General features: G+C 28.2%; 2 protein-coding genes across 2 annotated transcripts; one reads left to right on the top strand and one right to left on the bottom strand.

Annotated features, from left to right (window-relative positions):
* Window positions 1–8,029: 8,029 nt before the first annotated feature.
* Window positions 8,030–9,659, bottom strand: LOC145750657 (high affinity copper uptake protein 1-like). The gene is made up of 5 exons (XM_082566734.1): window positions 9,528–9,659; window positions 9,286–9,453; window positions 8,965–9,041; window positions 8,640–8,874; window positions 8,030–8,467 (listed from the first exon to the last, which is right to left on the bottom strand). The coding sequence occupies exons 1-4, from the start codon at window positions 9,612–9,614 to the stop codon at window positions 8,670–8,672; spliced, it is 537 nt and encodes a 178-aa protein (XP_082422860.1). The 5' UTR covers window positions 9,615–9,659; the 3' UTR covers window positions 8,030–8,467; window positions 8,640–8,669.
* A 2,479-nt stretch (window positions 9,660–12,138) lies between these two features.
* Window positions 12,139–13,618, top strand: LOC145750327 (high affinity copper uptake protein 1-like). Its single transcript, XM_082566329.1, has 4 exons — window positions 12,139–12,426; window positions 12,683–12,856; window positions 12,989–13,017; window positions 13,187–13,618. The coding sequence occupies exons 1-4, from the start codon at window positions 12,214–12,216 to the stop codon at window positions 13,386–13,388; spliced, it is 618 nt and encodes a 205-aa protein (XP_082422455.1). The 5' UTR covers window positions 12,139–12,213; the 3' UTR covers window positions 13,389–13,618.
* Window positions 13,619–13,913: the final 295 nt, after the last annotated feature.

Below are 13,913 nucleotides of genomic sequence, written 5' to 3' on the forward strand. Positions count from 1 at the left end.
AACAAGAATTTAAATATAATAAACAAACAAAAATTAAATTTTTAATCCATTTTTGACTTATTAATGTTATGACATATAACTGACCAAAATTTGAAAACCCAATAACAAACTTTAAATTTTAATAAATAAACACCTATTAATTAGTAATTAGTGATATTTAAATCATCAAAATAGGAGGATTGAAACACAATATGATAATAAACAACATACTAAAATTTTAGAGATTTATATACACAAAATCAAAAGTTATTCGATTTCAAAATTCGGATTAGTAAGAATAAAAATAAAAATAAATATACGGACAATAACAATATGTTTCGAAATCTAAGATTTCGAACCATAATAAAGCATTTTAAATAAATTGTGTTTATGTCAAACATTTTATGGTAGTCAAATACATTAAATAACAAATCATAAAAAAATTGCAACATAGTTGATTGCTCCCTGTTTACCTGTCTGCTTGAAAAGGAAATACCAAAATTAAACTGCAATTTATTTAAGCTGATATATTAAAACAATCAGGTGCCATATATAACCTTGTTGTAGGATTTAATACACTCCTGCTATGGCTTAAACAATTGTTAAACCCCAATAGAGTACGCTGTAAAGATGAGCATTGATAAGAAAGCCACACTTAATTAAAATACACAAAATGGTCGTGTTAAATCAAACTCGCTAACTTATTACCAAAACCTGCCTAAGGATTCAATCTACCAAATGTAATCTGTACAAGCGGCTTTTAATTAGAATTGAAACTACAGGAAATGCGAAATAAATGCGACACAAAAATATGACATGAAACACAAACTATAAAAGAAATATAATCAGCAAATTAAGTATAAAAGCAAAAGTCTAATTGTGTGTTAAACCTTACTTCGGCCTTACTTATTTAAGAGTTTTTACGTCCAGCGAACTGACCAAAAAGCTATATTGTCAGTTATTTAAAGCCAAATAAACTAGGAGAAAGCGCTTACAAACAATAAAGAAAATACAAAGGATTATCGATAAACAGAACAACAAGTGCGTCATAAATGACGATGGGGAGTGAAAAGTCTCTCGCAGCTGGGATCAAGCCGAATGATTCAGCGTGAAACGCCGAAGCTCACTAAAAGTGACCTTCCGCTAATAAATCATTTCAAATTTTTAATAAGATCGATAATGGACATAACAACTTCATTCATATTTACCATAATAAAGTCAACTTTTTCATCTTATTACTTTAAATTAATGTATATTGTAAAAATATCTTTATCGTTATTTATATAAAAAAATATTATTCACAAAAAAATATTATTTACGCTAAAAATTTACAAAGATTAATCTATAATAACATCGTTAAAGACGAAAGTTTTAAAAAAAAATTGTGTGTAAATATCTGGAAAAAATCATTGTGTAAACAAAATGTATATTTAAAATATTTGCCTGGAAAGACTAGTGTTACGAATCTTTAATAAAGTAATACTAAAAATGTATTTAGTGTTATTAGTAATAAATACCAATGTTTGTGATATTAACTTTCTTGTAAATATTGGTATAAAGTACCGAACGTAGTAGTTAATGACCTTACTAAAACAGGAAAACTATATTAATCAAAATAATGATAATGTAACTGCTCATCCGGTATTCGATTAGGTAATAAATTATTGCATTGTTTAGTTGTTAAATACCTTTAGATTTAACTAAGTTTCAACAGGTTGAATGTGTAACTTTATTTCTTTCTGATCAAAAGTATTGTTTTAAAAGCTTAAGATGTCAAATGATTATAAAGATTTTGAATACAACCACTTCGACTGTCCTTACAGCGATATAGTATGCCAAATAATTACAAAACTTGATTATAAAACTCAATATGAAGAAATGTGCTTGTTTGGTTACATTTGCAGTAACGATGTACTTTCTAGATGTGACTTTAATGTAACTTTAACTGAATGTTCTCAGTGCCGGTAAGAAAGTAATAAAAATATAAAAATTTAAAAAAAATTTTTGGCAAATTTACAGTTGAAATGTATTGATCATGACATTTTAACAGATCTTCTAGCGTTATAGTAATAGGATTCTTTCTTGGTCTGGTTGGATTTTTTGGATTGTTTCTCAATGCTTTAGTTATGGCTACGGTTTTTAACGTTAAAAGAAATCGAAGAACAGCATTCGATTACGTGAAAATTTCCTTAGCTATTGCTGACTGTTTTTGGGGTAACTTTTTTAACATAAATTAAAAAAAAACAGTGTTAGGCACCATAATTATCTTATAAAATAATTTACTTATTTACATTCAAATTTAATTCAGTTTAAAAATGTGCACAAACTTATCGAATTAATGATTAAATACAGCTTGGCTGTACAGCAATTTTTGAAAAATCAGGACTTTGTTGAAATATTATATCAACGGTAAAAAAGTATGTTATTTACCCAATTTAGGTATTTACATATTTGGATTTTTGATACCAAATGTTGCAATGACTTTGCGCTCGTCTCCGAGAGATATTTTGGCATATGTTATTATGTCCAGAAATTCTTTTACGGTAATACTTGGCTATGCGATACACAGGATGTGCAAATTGGCTTCAGTGTATCATGTTTCATTCTTTGCTATCCAGAGGTTTTTGGCAGTCGTTGCCCAGAATTGGTTTCTTAAGTGGGGAAAACTGTTTACAATTTTGGGCTTAACTTTTGTTTGGGTTTTAAGCACGGTGATCGTTCTAGTTCAAGGTAACTAAATATTCTTTTAAATAACAGTTTCACGAGTTGAATTTTACAAATTAAGTTGTTAGGCTTGTTTAACAACAATTTCAAAAACTTAAATGTTTTTAAACAGTTTTTTGGTTGCCTGTCGGGGTACGTAAAAATTTTCTATATATTCCTGCGAGGTTTTCCTACAACGCCAAGATGAATGAATTCGCATTTTTTATTTGGGTTACATTGTACAACATTCTTCCCTTTGCAACAATGGTAAGATTACTTTAAATTTCTTTAGTCTTTTAAATCACAACATAACTTGAGTTGAGATATTTTATTCAAGACTATCGTGACTATTGCTACTGGAATATTAATAAAAAGAAAATTGGGAAATGTTTCAAGCAGCAGTAACGAACGAACACGCAGACAACGACAAATTTTCATAACCTTGGCCTTAATGGAAGTGGCTTTATTTTTAGCTATTGGTAATTTAACTAAAATAAGCTTTAATTATAAAAAAATACATTTGTTTTAAAATTTAATTAATAGTCAAAATGTTTTTTTAAGTTAAAATAGATTATTAGACAGTATTTAAAATACATGTTGGTAAATTATTGTTTTTCTTTATGTTTTTAGCTCCTGTGGTAACAGTAAACATCTTAATTAATAAAAAAGGTAGCTGTTATCTACATACACTTTTGGTAGTAATATTTGACATTTTAGCGTCTTGCAACAGGTAGGTTTATAGGCTTTAATAAATACAATTTAAACAATAAATTTGGTTAAAAAGTTTAAATTAATATTTAAAATTTTTATTTAGCATTATGGATCCACTTATTTATACAATTAAAGATGACGGGTTCAGGAAAAATTGTGCACAAATTTATAGAAAACTATTTCGAAAATTAAAACCTAGCTATTCTTTACCATCTACTTCAAGCCAAACTCAAGTTACTAAAATATAGAAATATTCCTTATTACTAACCTAAATTAAAACTAATTTATCAAACATCAGGGACATGGCTTTGCATTAATGCATAAAGTATTGACTATAGCACGCAAATTCTTTTGGTTTTAAATTATTTGTGTTGTACATATTATTTAGCAATTGGTTTAGATATTTTTGATTTATGAAATCTTTTTTTTAAACATGACTAAAACTAAAATTTAACTCGTTTTTGTGTAAATATATCAAGTATTAAAATTGTTTAGTATTGTCTTATAACTACCTAACAAATATCTAAACTACTTACAATCACTTTTAAGATTTTACCTTAATATAACAATAAACAAATAAATATTACAACTTTTAGCCAAAGAATAGGTTTTAAAAATATTATAAATGTTAAAAATAACATTGTAGCTTATTGTGCATAAGCTAACCTTTTATTTACATTAAAAACAATTAAATTTAACTATTTCACATTTGGTGGAAATTATTTTTGTTATCGTTTCTTGATTTCATCAAAACCTTATATTAACTCCTATTTCGATATGTCTTTTAATCTTAAACTTGTTTTTAAAATCTGTGGTTTGCTTTTGGCATGGGATTCGATTCTTTGTTATTCTTTTTAAAATAAGTTATCTTATGCTTTTCTACAAAGTAGTTGTATTTTGGATTTTGGAATTTTACGTTTTTGATTTACCGTTAATGGAATTTGAATTCGACTTTATAAGAAATTGCCGTATAATATAATTATACAGTGAATTCACCTGCGTGGTTAATTTAAGAATTCCTAACCAGCAGACGAGCAATTAGCTAGTTAAGAAAAACTTAACTGTCTTTATCTTAAAAATAAAACCTTCCGATTGGGTCGACGGAGATCGCTACAACATCAAGTGTTGTAAATTCACAAAATAATAACACAATTTGTTTATATATTAATTTTAAATTATCTTATTTTTGCGGGTAATTTAAAGAAAATGGGAAATGTAAATAGCCGCAACAAAGAACGTATTCGAAAACAAAGAAATATTTTTATCACTCTGGCTCTAATGGAGGCTGTTTTGTTACTTGCTATTGGTAAATCAGGTTTGAATAATGAAAAAGAAAATTCAAAGATTTTAAAGAAACTGTATTCTATCAATAATTAAGGCCAAAAAACACAGTGGTTTTATATAAAATTAAATGTAATTACAAACAAAACAAAAAATATATTTTTTGTTTAAAGCTCCGTTGATATCTATTGAATTTGTTTTCCTAAAATTCAGAAATTGCTATGGGGGGACTCTTACAACAGTTATTTGTTTAATCATAGCAGCTAGTAACAGGTATTTTATTTAAACTGTTAATTTAGACCGTATTTTAAAAATAGTGACCTAAAATAATAGTGTTAAAATATTTGTCATAGTATATTGTGATAGCAAATTAATCGGTAACGATAAAAAAAATATTCTGTTTTGAAATACAGCAAGTGTGTCTCTATAGACTTAACAAATTGTTTATGTTTTTAGCATTATGGATCCACTTGTATATACCATCAAAGACGATGGGTTTAAAAAGAATTGTGTGCAAATATACCAAAAAATATTTAAAATATTCGTTAGAAACATTGAAAAAAAAAGAAACATAACTTACTGAGTATTATCTAATATTAATCTTAGTAAAAATTACTTTAAAAAACCGTTTTTAGTTTATTGACACCAGATTGCATTGTAAATAAATCTAATATTAATCGAGTTTATTTTAATATTTTTTGAACCAATATTTGCTGAGATAGGCCTCAAAATTGACAAAAACTGCTTGTCTTTAGTTAAAAATCATACAACAGCTTAAAATAAAAAGTTAAAGCTTTCGGGTCACGTTGTCCGTACCCAGACAAAACTTATTAACACTATACGTACCTCTGAAATTTACTCGTAGCTTGTACTCTCCTACGCAACGCCTTTTTCGTTTTGAACTTAGATAGGGTTGGGTTAAGGATATATATATTTGAAAACTAAGATGATGTCTGCGTATTGCCTAATTTGGGACATAATCGAACTTATAACTGTTTATTTAAACTATTACAGTTTAATTAAATTATATTACACTAAAATGTAGTATTTTATAGCTAGTGTTTATTATTCGCATAGGCTACATTGCGAGAGAGCTATCTCGTAAATATAACGTAACTCCTAAATTCACAGGTTTTGAGAACGAAACTTTTTTTGTTGAGTTACGGACAGTTAACGTGAACCAAGCTTTTTAATAAATTACAGAACGCCTTTAAAGGTGTTCCTAAAATTTCTTTTTTATAGAAGCTCCCGAAAAATCTTTTTTAAGTTGTAAACCTACTCATTGTTTTATGTTATCATCAATTGCATTAAAATCTAAATATTTGCAGACAAACCTTATATAATGTGTAATTGATAGACTAATTTAAAATTAACTAATAAAAATTTATAATTAATTGATTAAACTCTACCTGTCAGTTTAAACAGGATGTATATACAAAAATACCCTTAACATCTGAACGCGATTGTTCCGTAATAAAATTAGACATGTGTAAAGGTGTGGTCAACTGTTTGAATTAGTTGTAAAAAGTGGTAAAAATTATTTTTCTTTTAAAGTAAAAAAAGGAGTTTAGCTTGTCTAGAAAAAATGTCAAATGATAACTTTTATTATTATTACTACTACAATTCCGGCTGTCCCTATAGTAACGAAATATGTAATCTAATATCACAGTTTGAGTATTGGTCTAGAAAGGAAGAACTATGCCCATTTGGATACTTTTGCGATTCTGAAGCACTGTTTAAATGCAACTATAGTGTTAGCGTGAGTGAATGTAGTCAATGCAGGTGAATTTTGATCTAAATTTATATACAATATTATGTAACTTATTATTATAAAAATATATACATATTTATTTATTTTACGATTTAGTTTTTTTTAACAGAACTTTACCTGTCGTTACTTTTGCGGTTTTTCTTGGCCTAGTTGGGTTTACCGGAATTCTTTTTAATACCTTAGTAATTGCCACAGTCTTGAACGTAAAAAGAAATCTCAGAACTTCTTTTGATTACGTTAAAGTTTCTTTGGCTATTGCTGACTGCTTATGGGGTATGTGTTTTAAATGTATTTTTTTTAGTTTTGATTAAACAACTAAGGCTGCTATATGTTAAAATTTAATTGTGATACTCTTGAATATTATTTATTTATTATGTATTTTCTTTTTTTTTATAAGGGATTTTTATATTCGGATTCATGATACCAAATATTGCAATGACATTGCGTTCCTCGCCAAGAGACATTTTGGCATACTTTTTGATGACAAAAAACTCTAGTATGATAAGATTGGGATATGGTATAACTGTCTTATGCCAAACAGCATCAGTTTATCATGTATCTTTCTTTGCTATACAACGATTTTTGGCTATTGTTGTTCAAAATTGGTTTTTGAAGTGGGGAAATCTATATACAATCATTAGCTTAACTTTAGGTTGGATTTTACTTACAGTGCTGGTATTTGTAGCAGGTATTATAGGCAAAAAAATAATAATATAAGTGTTATTAATTTTAACGTTTTTTTTAATATATTTTCTTTTAACTAAAAAGTATTTTAAACAGTTTTTTGGGTGCCCTATAAAGTGATCCTTTCTTATTCAACCTTTACTTTTGCATACGTCGGCGGGCAAACTTTAACCACTTTTTACCTCTGGTTTACAATTTACTACGCAATTCCATTTACAATTATGGTAAAAAATTTAAAAAAGATTTTTTGCTGAAATGCATATTTTTGCACGCTAATAAAAAATTGAAAAAAAACATAACAATAATAACTTTTGTATATAGACAACAATGACCATTGCTACTGGAGTAATCATTAAAAAGAAAATGGGAAATGTAAATAGCCGCAACAAAGAACGTATTCGAAAACAAAGAAATATTTTTATCACTCTGGCTCTAATGGAGGCTGTTTTGTTCTTTGCTATTGGTAAATTATGTTAGAATAATAAATAATAAGCTAATGTAACTAAGGATTTTAAATAAACTATATACTATCATAATAAGGGCAAAAACGCGCAAGTTTTATGTAAAACTGTTATTACAAACAAAACAAACCATCTTTTTTTGTTAAAAGCTCCCTTAATAACCATCAACTTCATTTTTCGAGCATCTGCAACCTGTCACGGGTCTACTCTTACAACAGTTATTTGTTTAATTTTAGCAGCTAGTAACAGGTTTGTCTTTCTAGGCATTTTTCTACTTCAATACCCAAATTAAAACTAATCTTAAAGTAAAGCATTACTGTACAAATTTTAACAACTACTAGAAGTCATTACACAAACATTTGTATTGCTTTAAGAATAAAAATTTATTTTGTTTTAGCATTGCAAACCCACTAGTCTATACTATTAAAGATGACGGGTTTAAAAGAAATTTGGTGGAAATTTATAGAAAAATCTTTGGCAAACCAAAAGTCAGTAATTCAACCTTAACCTATAGCGAAACACAAGTTACCCGCCTTTAGACTGTTTTAAGGCTTTATGTTTTAACACATAAACTTTAGCATTTTTTTACTTGTAGATATTATAAATCCAAAAAAGTAAACGTTTTTTTTGTGTTTATGTTCGATTCGAATGTTCACTTAGTTTTCAGTTGTGTTTATTTTGTGTTTGTTTAATACAATAAATTGTTAATAAAAATAATATTGAATTATAATGTAAAGTACTAATTTTAACCACTGATGTTTTCCCAAAATATTTCTACAATGCAAACGAACAATAGTGTTGTGATAATTCGACATGTTTGCTCAAGTAAGCTAAGCAAATTTCCAAAACGTAAGAACCCACCCAGTACACCAACACCCTGCATGGTTAAAAAAAATTTAAGTTTTAACTATTTCTCAAGTAAGAAAAGAAGGTTAATTTTAGTTCAACTTCTGAGTCTTATAATTTTTCGACAACAAATTGGTGACGTCATCATCTGATGACGTGTCCATAGACAGCGTCATAAAAGTTAAATTGCTGAGCTCTTCTACCTGGTTCTTAAATGAGAAATAGTTTGGTTGTCAATTGCAATGTTCCATATGTGTTAAAGGTGAGTTAGAATGCCAGGCGAACAAAAAGTAACCAAGTCCAGCGCCCAAAGATACTGAAAAAGCTAGCCATACGTGAAACGTCATGAAAATAAGCATAAGACACATTCCTATAGTAGTTTGAATAACCTGCAAGACACTTTGCAAAATATGGAATTTGCAGAAGATTTTGTCAAAACTGTGTATAATCAAAATAGAAAAAAAGTTTAAATATATGTTAGGCTTGATTGAATTAATAAACATGTTGGCCTTATACTTTTAAACTTACTTTGTACGTTTTCTTGTGTAGCCAAAATCTACATTTCCACAATTTCCATCGTTTGGTCTATACGAGCTAATCTTATTCTATTAAAATATAAATGACAAAAAACGACTTTAGTGATTCAAATACCCAAAGAGGTAATCAATTTTGAAGAACAATGTTCAAGACACTTTTAATTTATCATGATATCAAACCAAAAAAAAGACTCTGAATCCAGTATTTAGAAATCAAGATGAACATAAGGCTATCTATTCATATTTCTTTATAAGATAAAAATTTTAATCTATTTTCTACTAAACGTTAAAATAATCTACCATTACCAGTTACCGATTTTTTAATAAGGTACGATCTAAAGCATTTAAGAGCCTCGTAAATAACAGCAATCACAATCACTCCAAAACAAGAACCGATCAACTGATTTTCATTTCTAATTTTCCAATCTGTGAATAAAACTTGAACTGGAAGCTCGTTGTGAAAATACACTTTCATTCCACTCTTTAAACATTACATAGATTTTATAAATTATATCAACTTTATTTAAACAAGTCCTGCTTAACCAAATATTATACCATGTCCATGATGTGATGTGTAGATTGAATTGTAATGTTTGAGTTATTGCTGTGCATATGGCCATGTTGCATAACCATTTTATTCATCTAATTAATATTACTTAAAAAATATTATTATTAATCAATTTTTCTATTTAATAAATAAAATGAATGATAATTGTTGCTATTTTGCATAAATATATAATTAACATTACATGAAGACCGCTTCTATATTTAGCATATTGTAATTATTTTTACTTTCAACTTATAGTCGATACTTGCTGAAGATTTTTTTTTAAACAACATGTCTTTATCGTATTCCAAAATTATTTTAACTCTTATCAATCAACAACTTTTACAACTCAGCCAATACTTTGGTATTAAAAGTACGTTTAAGTATACTTCGTTACGTCATCACATTAAGAATAAATCAATAAAAATACACGTGACTAAGTTATGCCTTGTATTTTTATTGGCGAAATTGTATAAAAGTTAAACGGGAAGTTGGCCATGTGTAAACGCTGGTCTTATGCCCAAGTAGTGTAGCATTAAAAGCCTTAAAACTTTTGGCCCGATGAAAAAAAAATTAAGCATATAGATTGACTTACAAAAACGCAATTAATTAAATTAATTAAACAGGTTATATAATTGTTTAATAATTTGTTGGAATTAAAATACTTTATTAGGGGTTGTATGGTTGATTTCAATTACATCGCTATCTGCTTGTCTTTTTAACGTTAAAAATAGAATTTAACAAAAAATTTTACAAAGCATCACAATATTACATCGGCGTCGCTTGCGCCCAAATAAAACTAATCTAATTTAGTGCAATTTCGAAACTGCGCGGATAAATAAAGCACAAATCTAATAAAATTTAGCTTTGGTTTTATATATTCATTCAAGCCAATCTACTAAAGCATAAACTCAACGGTTTTAACCTTATTTAGAACATAATAAAAACATATATTTCTATACTGGAATAAGTAAAGACATTAAGTTATATTTACGTCGTTTTTTTCGTGCTAACTCATGCCTGAAATTCGTTTTTATATTTTTTTTTTTTTTTTTTTCGTTTTTGAGATGCTTTCGTTTTTGAGAAATTCGTTTTTGAGATGCTTTTAACCGCATTCTTGTTGAAGCATTTATTTTTTGCTATTTCGGCAATAACAAAAAAGTTCAGCAAGTTTGGACTAGTTTTTTAACTTAAAAATTTTGATAAAATATAAATATTGTGTTCATGTTTTTTAATAAAATATATACATCTAAAAAATTAAGCAAAATTATGGAAGTTATTTTTAATTCAAGATATTTATTTTCTAAAAAAATAAATTTTATTTTTAAAAATGCTGTATACTTTTTATGTGTACTCTAGTCATATTATACATAAATCAATTCTTATATTAAAATAAACAATCCACAAAAAACCCCAAAGTTATATAACTACAGAAATGCCATTTTGACGAGAATAGTTATCGTTACGTAACACGTTTGACTTTTTGCGGAGTCAGCAAAAATCAACAAATGTCACGCAAAAACAACCTGATTTTAGAAAAAGGCAAATCGACTGGAATTTTTAAATTTAAAGACCAAACATAGAGCTAGCATAGTTAGTTGCTCAAAATTCAAGAGAAAAAATTTAATAATAAAAAAAACTTTAATTTTAATAAATTAAATTGGTAACAACTTATTCGGAATTACAACCGATTCTTACTATTTTTAATTAAAATCACAGATAAGGGAACGATTATCCGCAGCGTTAACGCGGAAGCAGTACAATGACGTCACAATTGAATTGGGAAATATTGTTAACATGCATTATGACGTAATAATTCGTGCTTTACGCGCTTCTTGTAAATCCACATAAGTACATAAGGCAATATAAGGTGGTAGTTTAAGTGAGTTTAAATAGCCGTAAACATTAAAAACGTGTTCAGTTAAAGTTATAAGTAAAGTAAGTTGTCCGTTGTTTTATGGAAATCAGCTTCACTTTTAATTAGTCGAAACAACTGCGGTTTAAAATACAAGCGGTGTTATAGGTTATTACCGTTTTAGCATAGTTGTTTAGCGGGTTTAAAAGTTCTTCGTGATAAATCTGTTAAAACGCAAGAATTCCGTTTAGAAACGCAGTAAACGCTCACAATATAGTTTTTTTTATTTTGTTACGGTATTCTCGCACTTGGCCTTAACCATGGTAAGTAAAGTTATAAAGCTAACAGCTGCACAAACTTAAAAAACAATAAATAATTTGTTATGGTCTTTTTATTTTTGAGCAACAGTTTTTCCTGCTAACTTAACATTTCTAGCGTCACAAAAAACACAGCCTCGAGCGGTGCAGTTACATACCTTTCCTCCGGATATGTTTAAAACCTAGTTTGGTGTAAAAAAGTTCCGCCAAATAGTTTAATGTTAATAAAAATGCATAATGTTATGCAGTAGCGTTCGTATTGGTTTTTACATTACATTTAAACAATTGGCTACTTATTTATATGTAGTTTTTTTTATTTCGAAAAAAACATAGCAATTTAGATAAAGTTTTAGTAAAAAGCAGTTTAGGCAAAGATAATTAGTTTAGTAGATTAAGGAATTTATTTTCTTAAATAAATGAATAATTTTAAACGAGGTATTTTACACAAAAATTTTAAAAGTTGAAAAAAATTAACAATATTTTGATTTTAGTTAATTTGGATAACAAATTAAGAATTATAAAATGGAACACGTCGTAGATCATATGAATTTGACCAACATGCACACCATGGAAGCCACTGGTCATAATATGCACACCATGAACGCTACTGGTCACAATATGCACGCCATGACCACCGTGATGAACCAGGTTGATAGTCACGCGGGTCACAATCACGGGAACATGGTCACGGACAGTAAGGATATGACGAATCACGAGGGTCACATGACAGGAAACGTAAAAGCCTTAATCTTAAAATATTTTAAATTGACCTAATTTTGTGTTTTTATCTATGAAAAATTTAAATTTATAATATTAATTACGCAACCATATTAAATATACCTAAAAATTGGCCCCGAAGTACAAGCGCATTTAATTGGCTTAAATTATATTTCGTGCAGACACCGTGATTTTTTATTCTGACCGCGGCACTTCACTGGATCCCACAGTACTTTGCATCTAATATGGCAATAATTAAAATATTGATTTTTAGATTCATGGCGGGCATCCCCTTTATTTTAGCTTTAACTATCCTGTTACCCTTCTGTTTTTTGATTGGTTTATTACAAGTTCTGGTGAACTGGCAGCTGCCTGTGTCGGAGTGTTTCTGTTTGCTATTCTGTACGAAGGACTTAAAATTCTGCGGAAATATCTATTCGAAAAAGCGGTAAGATTTTTTTAAGAAGTCCGGGCTAAAAATAAATTTGTATTGAAATTTTTTTATTTTTTTAAGGCAAAGCTATAAGTAATAATGTCAGATTTTTAAATAAAGTTCAACGTAATATTTTTACATTTATAGAAAGATGCTTCAGAAAAGAAAACCAAGTGGTAAGAACTCATTAAAAATAAAAAATAAAATTAATTAAATATTTGGTCAACTTTAAAATATATTTGAAATCGGTTAAGTAATAAAAGTTTTATAAATTAAAACATTTTGATACAAAAAGTCCAAACCAATTTAAAAAAAAAAAATTAAAATAATTTTTTAACTTTTTAGGCAGAAAGTTTTCAGCGCATGGCATATCTTGCAAAGCGTTCTACAGATTATCCAGACCACGATTGGAATGTTGCTAATGCTTGTTTACATGACGTTTAACGTGTGGCTGGCCATCTCTGTATCACTAGGCTCTGGTGTTGGCTATTTTTTGTTCGCTTGGGCAAAGTTTTCTATAATTGGTGACAATTGTCATGGAATGTAAACTTTCTACAGTTTGTTGATTCTCACTATTTTAACTTGTAATATATTTGCTTTCTTTTTATTTGATTCATGCAATTGATTTTTAGCTTAGTTAATATTTTGCTATATTTTATATTGCACAATCTCTAAACTCGCATTGTGTGTTTAGTTGTTTACCTTTTGGTATTTTTGTACAAATGATTATTTCTTTATTGCATATAAGATTATTTTAATACAGTTTGTAGATTTGTAAAAAAGGGGAAATTTTGGTTTACCTAATCTTTGTAGACTATATTACGTTAATAGGATTCCATTTTTTAAATTAATAGGTATGGTTTTACCCTATAATTTTTAATTTACAATGGTAGTTAGAGCAGAAGTAAACTGTATACCGTCCATCCGCCATATATGGATAACGCACGAATCTGTGATAGTAACATTTTACCAGGATAATCAAGTGTAGCCCACTCTTAGGATATAGCAGGTAAATTGTCAGTCGGAAATCATTAAAATAACAACCATCCTTAATATATATTGCTGTTGCCGG

This window comes from Corella eumyota, chromosome 4 (genome assembly GCF_963082875.1).
Source record: "Corella eumyota chromosome 4, kaCorEumy4.1, whole genome shotgun sequence".
Taxonomy (NCBI): domain Eukaryota; kingdom Metazoa; phylum Chordata; class Ascidiacea; order Phlebobranchia; family Corellidae; genus Corella; species Corella eumyota.

Bases quoted from the DNA above. Each gene is read 5' to 3' on its own strand.
- LOC145750657 (XM_082566734.1), bottom strand. From the start codon at position 9,614: ATGAATAAAATGGTTATGCAACATGGCCATATGCACAGCAATAACTCA. The intron at 9,042-9,285 runs GTAACTGGTAAT...ATATTTTAATAG, and splicing joins CGTACCTTATTAAAAAATCG to AATAAGATTAGCTCGTATAG. The intron at 8,875-8,964 runs GTAAGTTTAAAA...GATTATACACAG, and splicing joins TACACAAGAAAACGTACAAA to TTTTGACAAAATCTTCTGCA.
- LOC145750327 (XM_082566329.1), top strand. From the start codon at position 12,214: ATGGAACACGTCGTAGATCATATGAATTTGACCAACATGCACACCATG. The intron at 12,857-12,988 runs GTAAGATTTTTT...TTACATTTATAG, and splicing joins AATATCTATTCGAAAAAGCG to AAAGATGCTTCAGAAAAGAA. The intron at 13,018-13,186 runs GTAAGAACTCAT...TTAACTTTTTAG, and splicing joins TCAGAAAAGAAAACCAAGTG to GCAGAAAGTTTTCAGCGCAT.